Raw genomic sequence first — 18486 nt, 5'->3', positions numbered from 1 at the left:
GGCAGCAATCTAAACCAGGACTCCACCCTTCACTGAAATGCAAGGGCACTCACTTTTAGAGAAAGTCAGTAAGTAAGAGTCACGAATCCCAAATCCACATCCCATGTGTGACCTCAGAGCCCACACTGCTCTTGTCTCCCTGACATGTCCAGACCCTTTGGAGACATACTCTGGAGTTTGAAAGCTGGAGCATGTTCATAGGTCATGATCTCAAATCAGATTCCAACCAATGGGTGGAAATAATGGGGGCATTTACCTTTGGCCGGAGGTTTACTGAAATATGTGGGCCTTCTTCAGATGTCAAAATGTTGTTATTAGGAAAAAATAAACATTGTGGCTCTAGATGGCAGAGTTAAGAGCAGTGGGCATGACAGGGCAAGTTTGGGCTCAGTTGGAAAAAGATTTTGCCTTCCCAGAAAGCAGTTAGTCTTCATTTTTGAAGACAGTTCAGGGCACTCTATACATATTGAGCATAGCTCTAGGACACCAAGGATCACTCCTGGGTGAATGCCAGGGAGAGTGGTCAAGCTGCAGGCTGGAACAGGACCAGGTGACTTTCAAAGCCCCTTTCAACCCTGAGATATTGGCTACAAATCAGAAAGTATCCTCATTCACAGGTTTGTCCCCAGGGCAACAGTGGGCACTGCTCACCCTCAGTGTTTCTTCAGGGAAATGCCCACAAGGTGTTGAGGTTTGACTTCTCCCCAAAGATATGTTTCTGACAAAAGAAATTGGTCTTAATCTGTCCCTGTTAAAAATCCAAAGACACTTTTTGATTACACAAATGTTTATTATTCATAAAATCAAACATATTTGGAAAGACTACCCTCAGCTTCTCTGGGTGTCTGGGCTCAATGGCCACTGGGTCAGGGTAAGTGTTCTGTTCAGGGTCTGGCATGCTGCCCTCTGCTGCATGATGTGTCAAGAGTTGGTTGGCAAATGAAGAAGTCTCAGCCTCTTTCGACATAGCGTCCTTGGGTCAGAATGTTGATTTGTAGTCTAATTACTCTCTTATCAGGATGATATGAGAATTTCTCTTCCAGCCAAAGCTTCAAGATTTCTGTTGAGGCTTGTGAATGAGTTTTATTATAGGCATCCTAGTTGGCAGGAAAAAGTGTCCTTTTCCCAGCTTCCCACAGGATGTGAGCTCTACAACAAAAGGGTTTTCATGGTATTCTTACTGTTGCTTGATAGAAAAACATATCTTAGCTGAGACAAATATTCCCTGGTCTTCTTTACTAGGTTCAGAAGATGGGGCAGAGCCAAGGGATCTGTGTAACCGGTACCTAGGTGATTCTCTGACCAATCAAACTTGAGAAACACCAGTCTAGAAAGTAAAGAAAGACCACTGAGCCCCAGCAGACCCCTTCATGCTGATGTATTTGTCTGGTTAGAGGTATGATAAGGTTGGCATAGTACATACATCTAAAAATGTCCAGAGAAAAGGGTAGAAAGAGGAACCCCAGGCTGGTCTCATCCTCTGAATAAGAAATATTGACTGAAAAGCACTGGGAACTAGGAGATAGAAGTCTAAAAGCCTGGCTGAGGTTCCCACCCACACCCCTATCCATTGCCAAGGTTGTGCAAGCAGGGCCTGGAGTCTCTAGCTTTTTGGCCTCTGCTCTCATTCTTCAGTGTCTTCAGGGATCAGGATCACTGCCCACCAGACTCAGCAGGGCATTCTTGTAGTCACCGCTGGTGTCATCCTGAAGGCAGAAGTCACAGGAGAATTAAAAGGGGGATGTTCGTGACTTGATCTGGCTCCTCAAGAGCACCCACTATTTATTATTACTAGAAGTTGTTCTCCTTGGGTGGGACCCAGCCCTTCAGGTGTTCCTATACCACAGGATCCCTACCTTTCTTCTTTCCTTGTTCTTCATTTCAGACTACTCCTTTGTATCTCGTTTTTTATTTTCTTACTAATTACATGGGACATGGTTGTGAAAAAATGAATCACAGAAACGGTGTGCTCTTAAATAAAAAAAAAGTGTGTGGGTGACTTTCTTACCCCATCAATTGCCCTGGGGCTCTTTCTCAGGTTTCACTCAGTTAACCATTCACTCACTCAACAGTGATCTATTATTTTTTCAACACCTGCTATTGCAGTTCAGGGAGGCACGTTTTGAATCTGAAATATCCACCAAAAGTTTGTGTTGAAGGCTTGGTCTCCAATCCAGCCATGTTCAGAGGCGGATCGTTTAGAAAATGATTGGATGATGAGGGCTCTGACCTCATCAGTGGATTAATCCATTGATAGATTAATAATTTGATGTCATTATTAGGAGTTAGTGGAAACTGTAGTAGGTGTGGGCTTGTTGGAGGAAGTAGGTCACTGGGGGTACACTGGGGGTACTTCTTGTCTCTTTCTACTTCTCTCTCTGCTTCCAAGATCCATGAGGGAAGCAGCTTTGCTCCACCATATCCCCTCTTCCCTGATGCTCTGCCTCAACCACAGGCCCACAGAAACAGAGCCAGTGAACCATGGACTGCAACCCCTAAAATCATGAGTTGAAATAAGTCTTCCCTCCTGTAGGTTGTTATTCTCAGGTATTTGATCACAACAATTAAAAGCTGACAAGTTCACCAAGATTGGAAGCAGGGTGCTATAAGGGGAGGCTGTGCCATGGGGTGGAGAGATTTCAGACATGAACCTTGGCTGTGTCATCATCCACTGACTGTCCCTTAACCTCTATGAGACATTCTCTCCTCTATAAAATGCCATTGATGTTGGCAGGCATCTTGCTGAGATGTAGTAAGGAGTGAATGGTAGGAAGGAGTTGAGCCTGCCTGCTCAGCAACCAGCTCATGTAAGGATCAGAGTTCCTTTTGCTATAAGAGGGATCCCACAGATTCAATTACTCTACTTCTTAGCCACTTGTTGGTCTCAATAGGACTGGCTAGTCAAGGATCTGCATGTAGAGCCAGGGGAACAGGCAAGGGCAAACCATCCACTTCCCTTTTTCTGTGGTTGAGGACACTGGGACCAAGAGAGGGTTATAGACTCCTCCAAGGTCATGTGGTAGGTAGTGGGTAGGACTGGAGCTAATTCTGTTTCTCTCTGAAGCAGCTTAAATCTCATAGGAATTATCTAGTCCTTGATAGTTTAGGAAAATTTACTGAGAATCTTATTGATTTTTAACTACATTTTCTAAAGAAAATGTTCGGTCAGTGCATTCACAACTCCATCTGAATTTTTCTTAAGCGACAACATTAGAAAACAAAAATCAAAATCTATTGCTGGATAAACAGCAGCACTTTTGTCTCAAATCATTAGTTCGCTAAGTTTTCATATCTACCATGGGGTCTACATCTTAGGTTGAAGTGATCATTTTACCTAACAGAGTTTTTTTTCTTTGGAAATGAACTGTGTCTCTATCTAAATAGAATGCTGAGAAGGAATAGAAATCTTTCCAGTGGCATAAGTAGCCATGTGTGGTTGAGAGAATTCATGACAATCTGCTTGAACTGCCTGTGGGTGACATAGTAGCAGCCCAGGCTGGTTTGTGCTTAGCCCTTCTGTCTCCTGACAAGGTTGCCTGGGAAGTCTAAAACAAAACAAAACAAAGAATAATTCCAGTCCTTCCCTACTGGATGCCTGCATGCTTCTCCATTCTGAAACACCGTAAAGCAGAAGCATTTTATTTAAACATACATTCATCTCAGCAGGGAATAGATTCCAAGGTCTTCCTCTCACCATGGGTACAAAAATCTACAGATGCTAAAGTCTCTTATATAAAATGGTGCAGTATTTGCATATAACCTGCACTCATCCTTTCAAATACTCATGTAATCATCTCTAGATTACTTATAGTATCTAATATAAGTAGAATGTCAATAATTGTTTTACTGTATGATTTAGGGAATAATGCAAGAAAAAAATGCCTGTACATATTCAATGCAGATGCAATTTTTTTCAAATATTTTTGATTCTCTGTGATTGAATTCACAGATACAGAACTTGGGATGTGGAATCCAAATAGACCTAGGACAAATTGTACTGTTATCTATGTATTTGCCAGAAAATATAGTAGTAACCAACCTTTGTAGAAGAGCTTGTGACTTCACTTAGTAGCCAATGAAAACTTGGACACATGTGTGATGATTTGACTTATGTTAATGAAATTGCCAGGGTCTCAATTTGCATTGATTGCCAGATGAGCTGTTTTTCTCAAATTTATAGCTGTGGAACAATCACTCTACATTTGAAGACTCTAGAACTTTCACTAATCAAAATCTGGTTAAGCAATTCTCTGAAGCCTGTCCAATTTATTTCCCTGAAACCTTTCTGCCAGGACTACTTAAATCTAGACTGAGTAGGGCCCCCTTTCCTATGTCTATGTCACAAACTGGAGTTAAAATTGGAAACTCATGACCTACCATGATCATGCTGCTGAGGGTCTTGCCATACATTTTCTTGAATTGACTCTTGATAAGATTTAAATCAATTTCACTCCTGGAAACAATGTTCCTTATCAGGGTCCCATCGAGTGTCCCTGCTCCCTGGATGAGACAGCAGCAGTCAACCATCATTTCTCATCTTTCCTGTCCACCTCAATAGTCATGGACAAAGCTCAATCTCTTTTCACTCACTGCTCAGGCCTCTTTCCTTTTTAGAAGCCAAATTGCATTAGGTGTTTAATTTGACACATTAGATTCTAGACACAAAAATTCATAGCTCCAGAAAGAATACTTCTTCCTAGAGAAGCAGCACTTCAAAATTGACTTATCTGGCCATTTCATAAACAGGATTTTCCCACACTTTCATACCTGACTAGTCTCATTTCAGAGGAAGCTACCTGGGAATCCCATGCCCTTTCTAATTTCTGGGGGCTTCAGATTTCTGGCATGGCTCTTACTTCAGGTGGTGTCAACAACCGTATATCAGAAAAGGAGGGCACTGACATTATTCTTGGAGAATTAAGTTAACTCTCTTCCCATTAGGTTCCAGACACCAGAAAATGTTTTGGGTGGCTTGGGCAACTGTTTTTGTGACTAGGGTAGCCTTCTGGACAAAAGGCAAGTTATCACAGGTAGAAGTGTGCTATGTGTGGCAATTTTCCTATGAACTTGACCATGGAAAGGGTGCCTTCATTCCTGCAATTCTTATCTGTGACCTTTAGTAGCAAATCTGCTTTCATGGAGACCATGTGGTACAATGAAAACAACAACAACAAAAAATGAACCTGCTTGAGTTCAAGTCACAGTCTGCCACTTTGCAACTGGGTGATCTTGAATGGGAGCTTCAGTTGCACAAATCTCTAGGAATGCAATTATGACACAGGTCTCCCAGAATGATAAATGTTCAGTACCTTGGACACCTAAGCATGTACCTGTTCAAATTTCCCTGTAGGAGATGTGACTTTCCTACTCTAGACTCAGTTTTCCCTGACAACTAAAATCTTTCTGATGTATAAAAAATGATAACAAAAGAAACCCCAGTGGTGAAGACAGTGGTGGCTCTGAGCTCCCTGGTGGTCCAGTTGGTGCCACATATGACTGATTGTAAGGGAGTCAGTAGACCCAATGGTTACCTTCATGGCATAGTAGAGTCTCTCTGCAAAGTAGCTGTGCAGGTTTTGGGTGCATTTCACTGTCAAACAGAAAAGCTCTGTTAGCATCTCAAAGTTGTAGGCAGTACTGCACACGCCTTCATTTTAATTACGCTTTGCCTCAGGTCTTAAAGGTTAGCATTGCAAGTCTTGCACATTTCTTTGTGCCCTACCTAATTAATATCCTCTGACAGGGAATAGTGGAGGTGTGCAGGGCCCCACTGTGGTGGACACTTCCTGTTCATTTCTCCTTAAAGACTGACTCACTTTCATATGCACAGATGAATCAGGGATGTCAAGTAACAAAGTCACACTGCACCATTGAGGCAGGGTTTAAACACTTGCCTACATCCCTCAAAGCTTTATGCCAGGGGGTGAGGCTGGGAAGGGCGACTGGGGCACTAGGCATAGCTCCAAAGGCCCGGAGCAGACAGGCAAAAAAGGGGGAAGTGAAATCCAAGGGGCATCTAAGATAAAAGCTAGATAAGCCAAGGGCACCTTAGACCCAGACTGTCCCTGGGCTCTCATCCAGACATGGCACCATCAAGAATCTAGCTACTCAGCTCTACAGAGGCATCACAGCATGGTGGCCATGACCTTAGAGAGCTCTATCAGCAGGACCCCTGCATTTTTAATTCCCATGTGATGAATTACTCGGCCCATAGGACTAAGGCACCAGGGGCACCTGGTTGAGAGAGCATACCCCTTCCTTGTAGCCAGGACTGCTGAAGAAGTGTGGGCTTTGAGGAATGTAAGCACATGTTTAAACCCTACCTGACTATATTGCTAATATCCCTGACTCATCTGTGATGTGAAAGTGAGTGAGGCTTTTAGGAGAAATGAATGGCCTATGTTGGAGCATCTAGGTACACCCGCTACCCCAATTTCAGCAACACTGTCAGCCCTTAAGTCCTTTATCACCAGGTTCATAGCTGGCTGGGGAGTCTCAGTAAACATTTACCAGAGAGACATGAATGAGGAAGGAGCACTCTGGCTGCTGGGAGGCAACCTAGTGTGGAGATGAGTGCCCTAGCCCAGGAGCCCTGACCTCAGTTCCATTGTGTGAGGTGCAGAGGAGAGGGCCCTCTGCCTTGGCCACAGCTCTCTACTCTGCAATGACTTTCTATTGTGATCTCAGCTCTGGATCTTAAAATGGGCTCTGGAATGGGTCCTGCTAAGTGGACCTGACTTCCTGCTGTGGAGAAGGTTCTCAGCACTCCTGGCGTTGGACTACCAACCCTTTGTTGGCAAATCACACGCCATCATTTCTGCAACTGGCAACTAAGACAGGGGCCTGGGCCCCTGGTTCAGGTCCAGAAGGGTAGATTTGTTCAAGGCCTCACAACCAGAAACAGAATTCTCCCTGTGTATGTGTGTGTACACACACGAAACACAATCTCTCAAACACACTGTCACACAACTGCACACACTCATGCATATACTCACATTCTTGCATATACATGCACACATCCACACGCACACACATTATCTTTCAAACACATCCCCACAGACATGCACATACTCATGCACACATTCTCACCCACAACTTAAGCACATCCACACACATTTATATTTACACCAACATAATCACACTCATGCTCTTTCTTTAACATATAGTCACATGCTTACACATGTATATACACCCTCATATGGCACTGGATGTCATATAGACAGCACTGAGAATATTCCTTGGCAGGAAAGACACACTGAGACTCTAGGGGTGGGACAATCCCAGGGTACAGGCTGAGAGCGTGAGAGGACTCATGAAGGTGAATATGGGGTCCTATTTATTGTTTTGCCTCCATAGGCCCTTTGCCCTTTGCCCTTTGGTGTTGTCCCACAGCTGAGCCTATGGACCTATGTGCATCTGAGCACTGTGCCCCAGTTCTTACCCACGGTGAGCATGGCCTCCTCCAATGAGCCATGGGTCTCGCTCTTGATGCTGTCCTCAATGCTCTTGTTGGCAATTTTCTCATACTCTTCAAAAACTATGGAGAGAGGGCTCCATTTAAGGAACTCACAGATTATAGACTATACATCAAAGAGCCCACCCTCATCTCCCTCTGGGTTACCAGGGAATCCAAGGCTCTGTTGCTCTCCCCGCAACTTGACAAAGCTGTACACTGGATGTGAACCACAGAAGGAGAAGCCCTGAAGCCAGGGCCAGGGCAGCTCCCATGCCTGGCGTTGCCTCCCTCTACCCCCATACCTCTCATCAGGTGAGTGGCACTGCGTGTGCACAAGATGGTGATGAATTTCATCTCATCGGTCCCAAGAATCTTCTCTCCTGCTTCATACAGATCCTAGCATTTGGAAACCCAGAACAAGCCCACAAAGAAGAAAACAGAGTTAAGGGACAGAATCCCAGAGCCCCAGAGCTGGGGCTGATGGTCAGACCCTGTTCGCTTGCCAAGGCCACCATATTTGCATGACTGTTTTTTTGAAAGGGAGTTCACTATACTGTCCTTTTTTTATCCCAATAGCTCTGGCTTAAAATCTTTCTTCCACACTAGGACTGAAGGTACTTTAGGAAATGCAAACCCTTCCCCTGCCACTGGGCAGCATTGAGCACTGAGTGCCCCACTGGTAGGCAGACACAGGGAGACAAGGTTTATGAGCTTGTCCTGGTAGGACAGAGCTTCAGCCCACACCCAGTAATACAAGTTACTCTTCTTTCTTCTCCCCAGTGTCTCTACTTTCCTCCTCAGACACCAGAGGGCAGAAGTGAGCTGGGCAGGTCCCAAGCTATGTCAAATAATGCCCCATGGGAAAATGTGCCAGGTGTGGTACTCAAGTAAGCTCTCCAAGACCAGATGGTAGGGGACAGACAGCCTCACCTGTGCATCTTGAAGAGCCAGTCCTGGGTCCACAAAGCCACTCACATCATCCCTGCTCCCCTAGAACACAGAGGAGAGCTCTGTAAGGCAGGATGGCAACCAGTACAGCTGGATCTGAAGGGACAATGGGGCTTAAAGGACAGGAAGGGCTCTGCAGCTTTTTGGCCATGGACATTCAGAAAGCCAATTATTCTCTCCAAACCCTGGATTTCTCATTTGTATAATAGGAAAGAATCACTGCCTTGTAGGGTTGGGCATTCAGAGAGCTAGGCAAAGAGCCTGGCATGGGACCTAGATGAAGGATCTGATTATGACAGGGTGCTCACCTCTCATTTTCAAGGTGCCTTCACCAGGATGAGTCAGGAGGGGCACAGGGGCTCTGTAATCAGGCCCCTCCACCATGCAGAGATGCAGCTAATGTACACAAGCATCTAGGTTGTCCCATGGCCTTGCCCAGACCCCAGTGGCTCTACTTGAGGGCTGCTCCCTGGGGTGAGCTGTGGGGATCCCTAAGCCATGGGGACCCAAGAACCTGCTGATACCTGCAGGAGGCACACCAGGATCCGTTCCAGGTAGCCGCTCGTGTCTGCTTGGATGTCTTCCTCTAGGCTGGATCCATAGTCTGCAGGGAAATATGACAAGAAGGCATGAACCCAGGGCCCACTCAGGGCCTGATTTCCTCCTTCCAGCCCTGTTTCTCACACCTCTCCCCATTAAAGTCTTCTGGGAAGAATGAGTTCTTGGCATAGGACCTGAATATAATGTCCAAGTGGCAGGGTCACCTGTGTGTTCAGAGCCGGAAGTAACATAAATGCCCAACCAAGCTTAGATGGACAAGGTGAAATAGCCAGGCCAGGACCTGCTGATACAGCTTCACTTCATCACCAAGTTTGGCAAAGCAAAACTTTCAAACTGGCTCCACAACATGGAGGCCTGTCTGGTCTCTGCTTTTCTTGTACCCCACAGACTACCCAGGATAGGTGAACAATAGACCACACCCCATTACAATGAGGCAAGCAGATGATCTTCCACTGTTCCCTGGGTCAGCCTGTGCACAGCCAGGAAAGAACCAACACATCTATTGTTGAAGCAGATTGTGGTAACAGTGCTCAAGGGGCAGTTTGGTGAGGCTGATGCTTCTCCCTGCATGAGCCCTTGAGATCAGATCTCAACCATGTAGGTGCTTAGCTACACCTACATATAGAAAAGCCCCCCCAAAGTCCTTTGCACCATGTTCCAGTACACCGTCAACCCTCATTACCTGCCCAGCCACCAAAACTTGTGTCATTTCCGTGTGAGCACCACCCACCCGAACCCATCTTTGCAGGTGTCTTACCTTCCTCATATGCTTTCATTATCTCCTGCAGCTGGTGTTTGGTCCGAGAGGCCAGGATCTCAATGATGACTCCCTCTTTGGTTCCTAAGCCCTGGGTACAGAAACATTTGTGTGCTGAAATGTTCTACCCATGGCCTCCAAGTGTCCATATCAGTTTTTCTCCAGTTACCTGAGCTTCAGGAAGCACCAGCTACCACTCTCTTCACTTTCATGGGGCCTCTTTTGGAGGCTGTTACTGGGGGAAACCTCATATTTGTACTCAGTGATGGATACTGGGGGCAAGCTGTCCCAACTCTCCCTCCTTAACTGGGTGGTCTCATATAGGTGGCCTCACCTGCTGAACCTAAGCATCTTTACCTGTAAACAGGGAAGATAAACTTCCCCCATCCTGAAGGAAGGATTAGAAATCATCAGTGTAAAATGCCTGACACGGATATATAAAGAACTTGAAAACCCTAATACCAAAAAAAAAAAGAAAACAAAAAACAACCCAATCAATAAATGGGCTAAGGAGTTCAACAGACACTTCTTAGAAGAAGATAAATATTTGATCAACAAATATATAAAAAAATGTTCAGCATTTCTAATAATGAGAGAAATGCAAATCAAAACTACTAAGATTTCATCTCATATCAGTCAGAATGGCAATCATCAAGAATACAGACAACAATAAATGTTGGCACAAATGTGGGAAAAGGCACACTCATATACTGCTGGTAGGACTGCAAATTGGTGCAGCCAATATGGAAAGCAGTATGGAGATTCCTTAGAAAACTGGGAGTGGAACCACCATTTGACCCTGATATCCCACTCCTTGGTCTATACCCAAAGGACTTAAAATCAGCATACTATAGTAACACAGCCACATCAATGTTTATAGCAGCTCAATTCACAATAGCTAAACAATGGAACCAACCTAGATACCCTTCAGTAGATGAATGAGTAAAGAAACTGTGGTATAAATACATAATGGAATATTACCCAGCATTAAAAGAGAATAAAATTATGGCATTTGCAGGTAAATGGATGGAGTTGGGGAACATCATGCTAAGCAAAAACCAAAGCCCAAATGTTCTCTCTGATAAGTGGATGGTGATCCAAAACAGGGAGTGGGGAGCCATGGGAAAAATAGAGGAACTTTGATTGAGCAAAGGGGAGGGATGGTGGGTAGGGTGCATGGGGGTAGGAAAGATGGTGGAATGAGATAGGTACATTACCCTAGGTACATATAAGACTCCACATAGGGTGCGATGCTACATTGTATACAACCAGAGAAATGAAAAGTTGTGTTGAAATTGTATACAATGAATCAAAATGCATTTTGCTGTCATATATATTTAATTAATTTTTTTTAAAAAGTCCCTGGCACCAACCAGGCAGTGAGCATCCTGTCAGTGGAAATGATCATTGTCACTGGGGCCCTTACACCTCCTAACCTGCCAAAATAAAATGTGTAGTGAGGCGTTTAAAGTGAACCCCAGGAACTATTTGTGGGACTGCAAAACTTGCTTTCTAATTCCACTCCAGGTCTGATCCCATTTTGAGAAGTACTGAGTTGGGCCCCATCATGGCCAGTCAATCCCTATGCTGGGCGGCTGTCTGAGCAGCAAACTCACTGGGCTCAGCTCAACGAGGTGGTCATTCCACATGGAGGCTCAGAGAAATTACCTGAATGGCATCATGCAGCTCCTTGGCCTCGTATCTGTATGGTGGATACATGAGGGCCACAATGAGTCTCTCAAACTTGCCACTCAGTTCTGACTTCAAGGTTTCAGTGAGATCCTAAAGCAGACACAAAGAAAGGAGATTATATCTGTCCTCCGGGCCTGGGGGAGTACAGGCAACAGGGTGGCATCTGGGCCCAGGGGCTAGGCCTAGATTCTCTTGTGGGCTCTGCCATGTGTTGGCTGGGGTCTCTTGGGTCAGTTTGTTAGCCTTTCTAAGCATCAGCATCCTGACCTGTTGAAAAGAGATAATGGAATCCTGCTTTATACCATTGCTTATGGTGTGATGGAGAGATAGGTGAGTTAACTCAGCACTAAGCCTAGTGATGATCACATCATAAACTCAGAATAGAACAAAACAGCCATTGCTTACCAGACTGCAAGCTCTGAGGGTGGAAGCAGTGCTGCTTTTATCACCATTAAATGGCTGTTACTTGGCTCACAGGCATGAAAGAAAGAAGAAAGGGTCTTATCTGACATGTGTTTCTTTCTAAGGGTACATGTCTCTACAAGGAACTACAAGGCCACACCCAGCTAATGGCATAGGAACAACAGAAAGACCAAGGGCTTTGTGAGACCTGAATTTAAATCACAATCCTGTTGCTTACAGATACTAGAACCCTGAGTATTATTAGTATCTCTGAATGTTAGTTTCTCCAAAGGTTGAATGCAAAGAATAATGCACAGCTCTGAAGATTTAAGGGAAAGGACTTATAGAACTGCATGCTGATTTCTCCAAGGGAATATTTGGACTTTATTACTGATCTTCCTGGGTTAAATCACCAACAGTTTGGGCCAATGGAGACTTGTAGGCCACCGTGTCTATGAATGCATTTATTCCTTTTGGAGTACACCTCCAATTGTCTGGTTCCATCCTAGTGGCAGAAGAGGTGGAATCCCACTGCGGTACCTAGGTGGCCAAAAGTATGGGAGCAGTGCATGTAGTTCCAATGTAAGAAGAAGGAGCCTGAGCCATGAAACAGAAGGAAGTTAGGCCTGCACTGTGGGTCATGAGAGAGTGGTCACCTCAGGGAGCAAAACCTGGAGTCAGGAAACAACTCCAAGCAACATGAGCAACTGTGAGAAATGCATTGGAGAGAAGGTGGGAGAAGAAATGGGATCAGACTATAGAAGACCAACACCAGATTGGGGCTGGACAACTATAAATAACTTTTCCAGATAAAATAGATGTCTGTTCAAACTTATATTTAATATAAGACTGTCCTGTGTGTCCATATTTCCAGTAAGCTGGCTCCCAAAAAAGGGACTCATTCAGAATGGAGCCACTTCCCAGGCTGCAGGCCCCAGCCCTCCCTTTACCTTGCCAAACTGAGCCTTGAAGGACTTGGAGATCTGCTGCCGCTGGGCATTGCTTCTCTTGGTGAGCACATCGATGATGGCCTGCTCGTTGGTCCCTGTAGGTACACAGCATGAAAACCCCTACTACCTCCTGGGGACCAAGAGAATGCTGGAGTCAGGGGAAAACAACTGCTTGGTGGCTGAGCTGTGGGGACATACCACCTGGGTAGTGTCAAATGCTCTGATGATTTTCATGGAGTAAAGACAAGTTGAAAAGCCACCTCTTCATTATCCACCTTCCACCCACACAAAGAATGTAGCTTAGGCCCAGCTTACAGGGATAGAATCTGAGGACCAGATGGCTCTGGACCTCCTCCCTGGAACTTAGGATCTTGGTTAAGTGTGATCTCCATCCCTTCCCCACTCCTCATATTGGTCCTAGTGGGAGAAGGTCACAACTGAGTATCCAGACCACTGGATCTAAGACCCCATACAGCAGCTCATGGACCTTGTGTCACTGGACAAGCAGGCTTCCCTCTCAGGGCCTTTGATTTCTCATCTGGGAAGTGAGGTTACAGTAAAGAAGTTGGCAGAAAGCAGAGGATGTTATGTGACAAAGCTTCAGGGCCTTGGTTGAGAATGCTAGTTCATAATGCCCCAGTTCACCAGGCAGAGCCATGTAAGGAGTGAATCCTTTCTGGGATGAGACCAGGGCTTATCCTCTAACTGGGCCATCCAAATGGGCCTTTCCCACTCACAGTCATGATGAGAGTGGCATTGGAACAATGCTGGAGATAAGGAGGAAGCCAACTCCATGGCCAGCCATCCCAGTATGCTCCTACAGTACCCAGGTGGCCAAAGGCAAGGGGGCAGTACACACAGATCCAATGGGGAACAACTACAGAACACACATGATTGATGCCCCTGGGTTCAGCTCCACTGAACTCCCATCCACTGCCCACATCAGGCCCAGTGCCAACATCATCTCATCCAAAATTAAAAGTCATACAGATTTCTTTGGGCCATTTTATAGGTGAGAAAACTCAGATTGCACAAGAGCACACAACAAATGGCCTCCCCTTTCCCCCATTATTCAGGGAGAAACACCTGTCCTCTTCTTCTTTGGTCTTGGTAGGTGGGTTGGTGCTGACCACTACTGGGGAAGCCAGCATCTGTGTGATTCTTTGCAGTCAGGCACGCTCAGAGTATCATGGGGAACCCTATATCCCTGGTTGTCCCCTGGCATCAGCTTTTCAGGGCTGTGAGTGCAGAAGCAAAGACCCAGAGAGGCCCAGCCTTCCAGTGGCAAGGCCATGGATGCCCACTCACCAATTCCCTTCATGGCTTTGTAGAGGATCTCCGCATCCGGGTCTGGGTTGAAGTGGGGGCTGCCCTTCACCGTGACACCCTCCTGTTCCATCTGCAAGAGTGCCAAGACTGCTTAGAAGCAGGCAGATCTAGGGAGAGCAGTGCAGACTCCTGGCCCACACGGTAGCCTGCCCTGGTATGAGGAGCACTTTTCCTGGACACTGTGAACAGCTTGGACCTTGCAGGTTAGCAGCTGAGCCCTCCAGCTCCTTGTCCAACAGGCTGGAGCAACAAAAAACAGAGATTTCAGGGAGAAGCCACAAAAATTCTCCCATTCCCATCTGTACCGTTTAAGAACAGGCAGCAAGCCCTGCCATCCTCAGCTCCCTCCACCCCATCCCCAGGCAGCAGAATGAAAAATGAGTGCATAACGTTTTCTGAAGGGCCCTGAGTATAGTTCAGCAGTAGAGTGCTTGCCAAGCTTGTGTGAAGCCTTGGGTTCAATCCCCAGTAACACACACACCAGTCCCTGGTACTGCAAAAAAAAAAAAAAAAAAAGAGAGAGAGAGAGAGAGAGAGAGAAAGCCTTCTGAAGCTGAATAGCTGCCCTGAGAGTATAGACATGGCTGGGTGGATGGGGTGCTGGGCATGGTTTTGTGGTTCCAATGGCTTGAGCTTAGCCTGCACTTTCCTGATGAATGGGAACTTGACAGGAATTTAGAGGGCTAGGGGCCCTGCTGAGATTGTGACAGCTCAGAATATTTGCAAATCCCCAGTATTCTTGAGGATCAGAGGATTTGGTTTAGAAAGTACTACAGGGTGAGTGAGGATTGTGAAATAGATAACCAAAGTACCTGGGCCCTAGGCTTGAAAACCTCTAATCCAAGGCTTGACTGAGGGCTCTTTAGATATGTGTCTTGCATAATTCCTCAGATACTTAAGAGATGGAGAACCCCTCTTAAGTAGGTGTTTTCTGGGAGGAATGCTAAAGAGTGAGGGATATTGGAGACAGGCATTGAATCTGAAGGACCTTAAGAGATTCTTCAAATGGAAAGGAGTTCAATTAGTTTCATCTTCCACTTACCTGACCACCTACCTCTTTCATCATCCCCCATCTGACCACATTCCTCCATTCTCTAATCAGTCACCCAAATACTATATCTATCTACTTTTCCTTCTTTCCATACCTTACTGCTCCACTCTTCCATCCATTCATCCAACTTACTTTTTCTCTCTTTCTTTCCTTCCTGCTTCCCTCCCTCCATTGGTCCTTCTATCCACCCTTTTATATAAACCCTGGGTTAGATCCTGAAAACACAGTGTAGATTTCCACCCCAATATATCTGTAAGTTATTTCTTTTGAGTAAAGGATGATTTTTGCCTGAATATCAAATGGCAATGACAAATCTGTCTTGTTTTTAGCACCATATTTTACAACAGAAATTGTTGACCTTTAATTTGGGTGGAAATTCCATCTGGAAGACCACTGTGGTCCCAGATGTGGCTCAACTGTGCGCATACATACATTGTGTCCCTGGCTTTTGGAGCTGCATTCTGTTGTTAGGAGTTTGTGACTAGAGAGTTCCTGTTTCCGGTGATTTGGATTTCATGCTTAGATCACTGTCTTCCCCAACAGTCACATTTAGTCGGTATTAATGTCCCTCTCTCTTTATAGGAGAGAAAACTAGGCTCAGTTACTCAGATAATGAGCAGAGGGACTGGGACTTTACCCATGGCCTGACTCAGAAGCAGAGCTCTGTTTACTTCTCTCACTCTATTCATGACTCAACCTTTCCCAGACACTGGGTTTTCTTGGGACTCTTCACTAAAGAAGGCCTCACCCACAGGAATGCAGGTCGTCTGGGACCTTGGGGGACACTGAACATTCTGTTTCCAGTTCTGCCTGCTGCCCCCAAGTTGGCATCCAAGAGTTTATGACTTAGTAGGCTGTGTGACCCAATCACCAGGGAAACAGGGTTGGGGAGCATTATTTGTTATTAACTCCCCGGCTCTGGTTTTGCCACATTGAGAGCTGAGCCTTGCTTCCCACAATATAGTTTTAGAAAAACAGGCGCAATGTTCTGGGACTCAGAGACTGCACATCACCTGGAATGGAGCTCTGGAGTTCAGTCTCTCTACAGATTTGCTTCAAGCTCCTGCTGGGACCACCCAGGTCCACACGGGTACCTTTCCACAAGGTGACTCATAGCCTATGGCTACATCTGTTTCACACTCTTTGAAGGGCCCAAGAGGGCTGCCACGCTTTTCCTTACCCCATCTTGAAGATTTCCACTGAAACTGGCACACAGAAATGTCTTTCCAAGAAAGGCACAAATCAATCTTAACCCCCTAAGTCAGACATCACACCAAAAAACACGGGCCACACCCTAAAAATGGGGCCTGGAGAAGAGCCTCACATGGCAGACAGTGGGATCCAGGTCCATTTCCAACCCACCCAGGGCCCTCAGTTCACTCAAAGCTACATCCCTCCAAAGCCAAGCTCTCCACTTTTCCATACCCTTTACATACTAATCCCTCCCCAAGAAAAGTCTGCTGGATTCCTCCCAGTGCAGACTCAAGTGCACACCCTGCTCAGGTTCACACAGGAAGTTCAGCATGGAACCCCTACCACAGCAGGGGTTCTTTCTCTGAACTCTCCCCACCTCTACTTCCCTGTTGCATTTCAAGGTGTCTTTATCTGTCCATCTCCCCCACTCTGTTCCTGTCCCTGTGGTGGCTCCTCTAGAGTTGGGCAGTGTGTTCTCAGCTTCCTCCCAGGGCTTGACTCAGCAGGTGACCAAGTGTAGTCTGAGCTGATATCAGAATCAGAGATTCTGTCTTTATGTTGTCTCGGACCCCCAAGTGCCCAACACCCAACACCATGCAGGAAGCCACTTGCCCTGCTCAACCCCACTTACCCAAGCTTTCCACCAGGCCATCTTGATCCCCTTTCCCAGGGAGAGATGAGACACTGTTTAGGCTGCACTCAGACTGGACACGTCTGTCTTCCGCTACACACTGACCCTCAGGCAGCTCTGATGATGGGTGTGGTGGTGTAAGGAGGCTCCGCCCAGCTCCACCCCTGTTCTCCTCCTCTCCCCTCTGAGCTCTGCTTGGCTCTGGGCCCTTCCTGTGGCTCCCAGGCCCCACCCAGGCACTGCCCAGGCTTGCCCTAGAGAATCACACTATTCATTGTAGACTGGAAATTCTGAACCAGTCTTTGAAAGTCCACTTGGCAAACACAGCTATAGCTTTCTCCAGGTTTTGCTAAACCTAGATCTTATTAAAATGCATGCACACACACACACACACACACACACCACCACCACCACCACCACCACCACCGTGAGTCTCTTCCATTTACTGGACAGTTTCAATTTATCCATAGAGTAATGGGGGGCTCAGCAAAGGATAAAAGGATACTGCAGCCTCCATTCATTGGGGTGTTGCTTTGTCTAGACACCTCTTTAATCACTCTGATTACTGGCTCCTTGAATCCTTGTCTTAGTCCTAAGAAGTAAGTCTAACTTCTGGTTGCTAATAATTTGTTCAAATGGTACAAAGATAATTTTTTCAAATGGTACATCTGTGAGAAACAGTCATAATCACCAGGATTCTTGGACTTGTAGCATCCTGTTCTCCACTGGGACCCCCAAAACACTGGCTGTCAAGAGAAGGGGGAATCAGTCTAGGGGGAGGTTTGTTTTGCCTCTCTGGGGTTTGCCTACCCAGTGACTTCTACCTAGAATGTTCTATCAGTACCTCTCTGCCCATACTGCCCTTTAACTTACCTAGATCCTATCCGTCCTTTAGCATAAACACCCTGCCTTGGGGACCAATCCTACAAACCAGGAAGGCTCTCATAGGGCTCCCATAAACCCCACAGTTCTAGGCCCTGAGTGAAACACAGCTTGATGTTGAGTTTTTTAAATTCAGTGAATCCTCCCATGTAACAGCTAAGAATTGGCCTTTAAAGAAATGCCCAGGTTGATGACCCCAGGTCCAGTGCTCTTTGCTCCACACACATGGATTTCTCAGGCTATTTCTTCTGGTGGTGTGTAGAGACAGAGCTGGGTCAGCAAGCAGACTGGAGGGGGCATGGAAACTGCAGAGTCGTAATGCATACAGCACTGTCAGATGTCATCAAAAGAGGAAGACTGCAGCTGCCTCTAGCCCTGTGGATTGATAGAGGGCTCATTCCAGGCCTTTGAATGCCCAGACTCCCCTGCCTCCTTGGAGCACAGTTGGTGGGGACCCAGGACCCTGGCTGGCATTCTCAGGAGCTCAGCCACTCTGCCTGCATGCCCACTGGGCCATGTGTGTGGGTGTTTGAGGGCAGTTACTCTGGGATGGATCTCCTTTGGGAGAGTCTGACCAAAGTCCAGTTATGCTGATGATTGAGATGGGCTCCCTTGAGGAGCAACAGTGTGGAG

At 46.2% G+C, this 18486-nt stretch overlaps 1 protein-coding gene across 1 annotated transcript; it reads right to left on the bottom strand.

Annotated features, from left to right (window-relative positions):
* Positions 1–769: 769 nt before the first annotated feature.
* Positions 770–17128, bottom strand: LOC124102232 (annexin A8). Its single transcript, XM_046458444.2, has 12 exons — positions 16972–17128; positions 14075–14165; positions 12767–12861; positions 11391–11504; positions 9723–9813; positions 8929–9008; positions 8387–8446; positions 7759–7852; positions 7442–7537; positions 5532–5590; positions 4378–4500; positions 770–1706 (listed from the first exon to the last, which is right to left on the bottom strand). Exons 1-12 carry the CDS (start codon positions 16990–16992, stop codon positions 1641–1643), a joined length of 990 nt encoding a protein of 329 aa, XP_046314400.1. The 5' UTR covers positions 16993–17128; the 3' UTR covers positions 770–1640.
* Positions 17129–18486: the final 1358 nt, after the last annotated feature.

Source organism: Marmota monax, unplaced genomic scaffold, assembly GCF_021218885.2.
Source record: "Marmota monax isolate L192 unplaced genomic scaffold, Marmota_monax_Labrador192_F-V1.1 WCK01_AAM20220418_F8-fsc00161, whole genome shotgun sequence".
Lineage (NCBI taxonomy): Eukaryota > Metazoa > Chordata > Mammalia > Rodentia > Sciuridae > Marmota > Marmota monax.
This window is presented reverse-complemented; position numbering and strand designations above follow the sequence as displayed.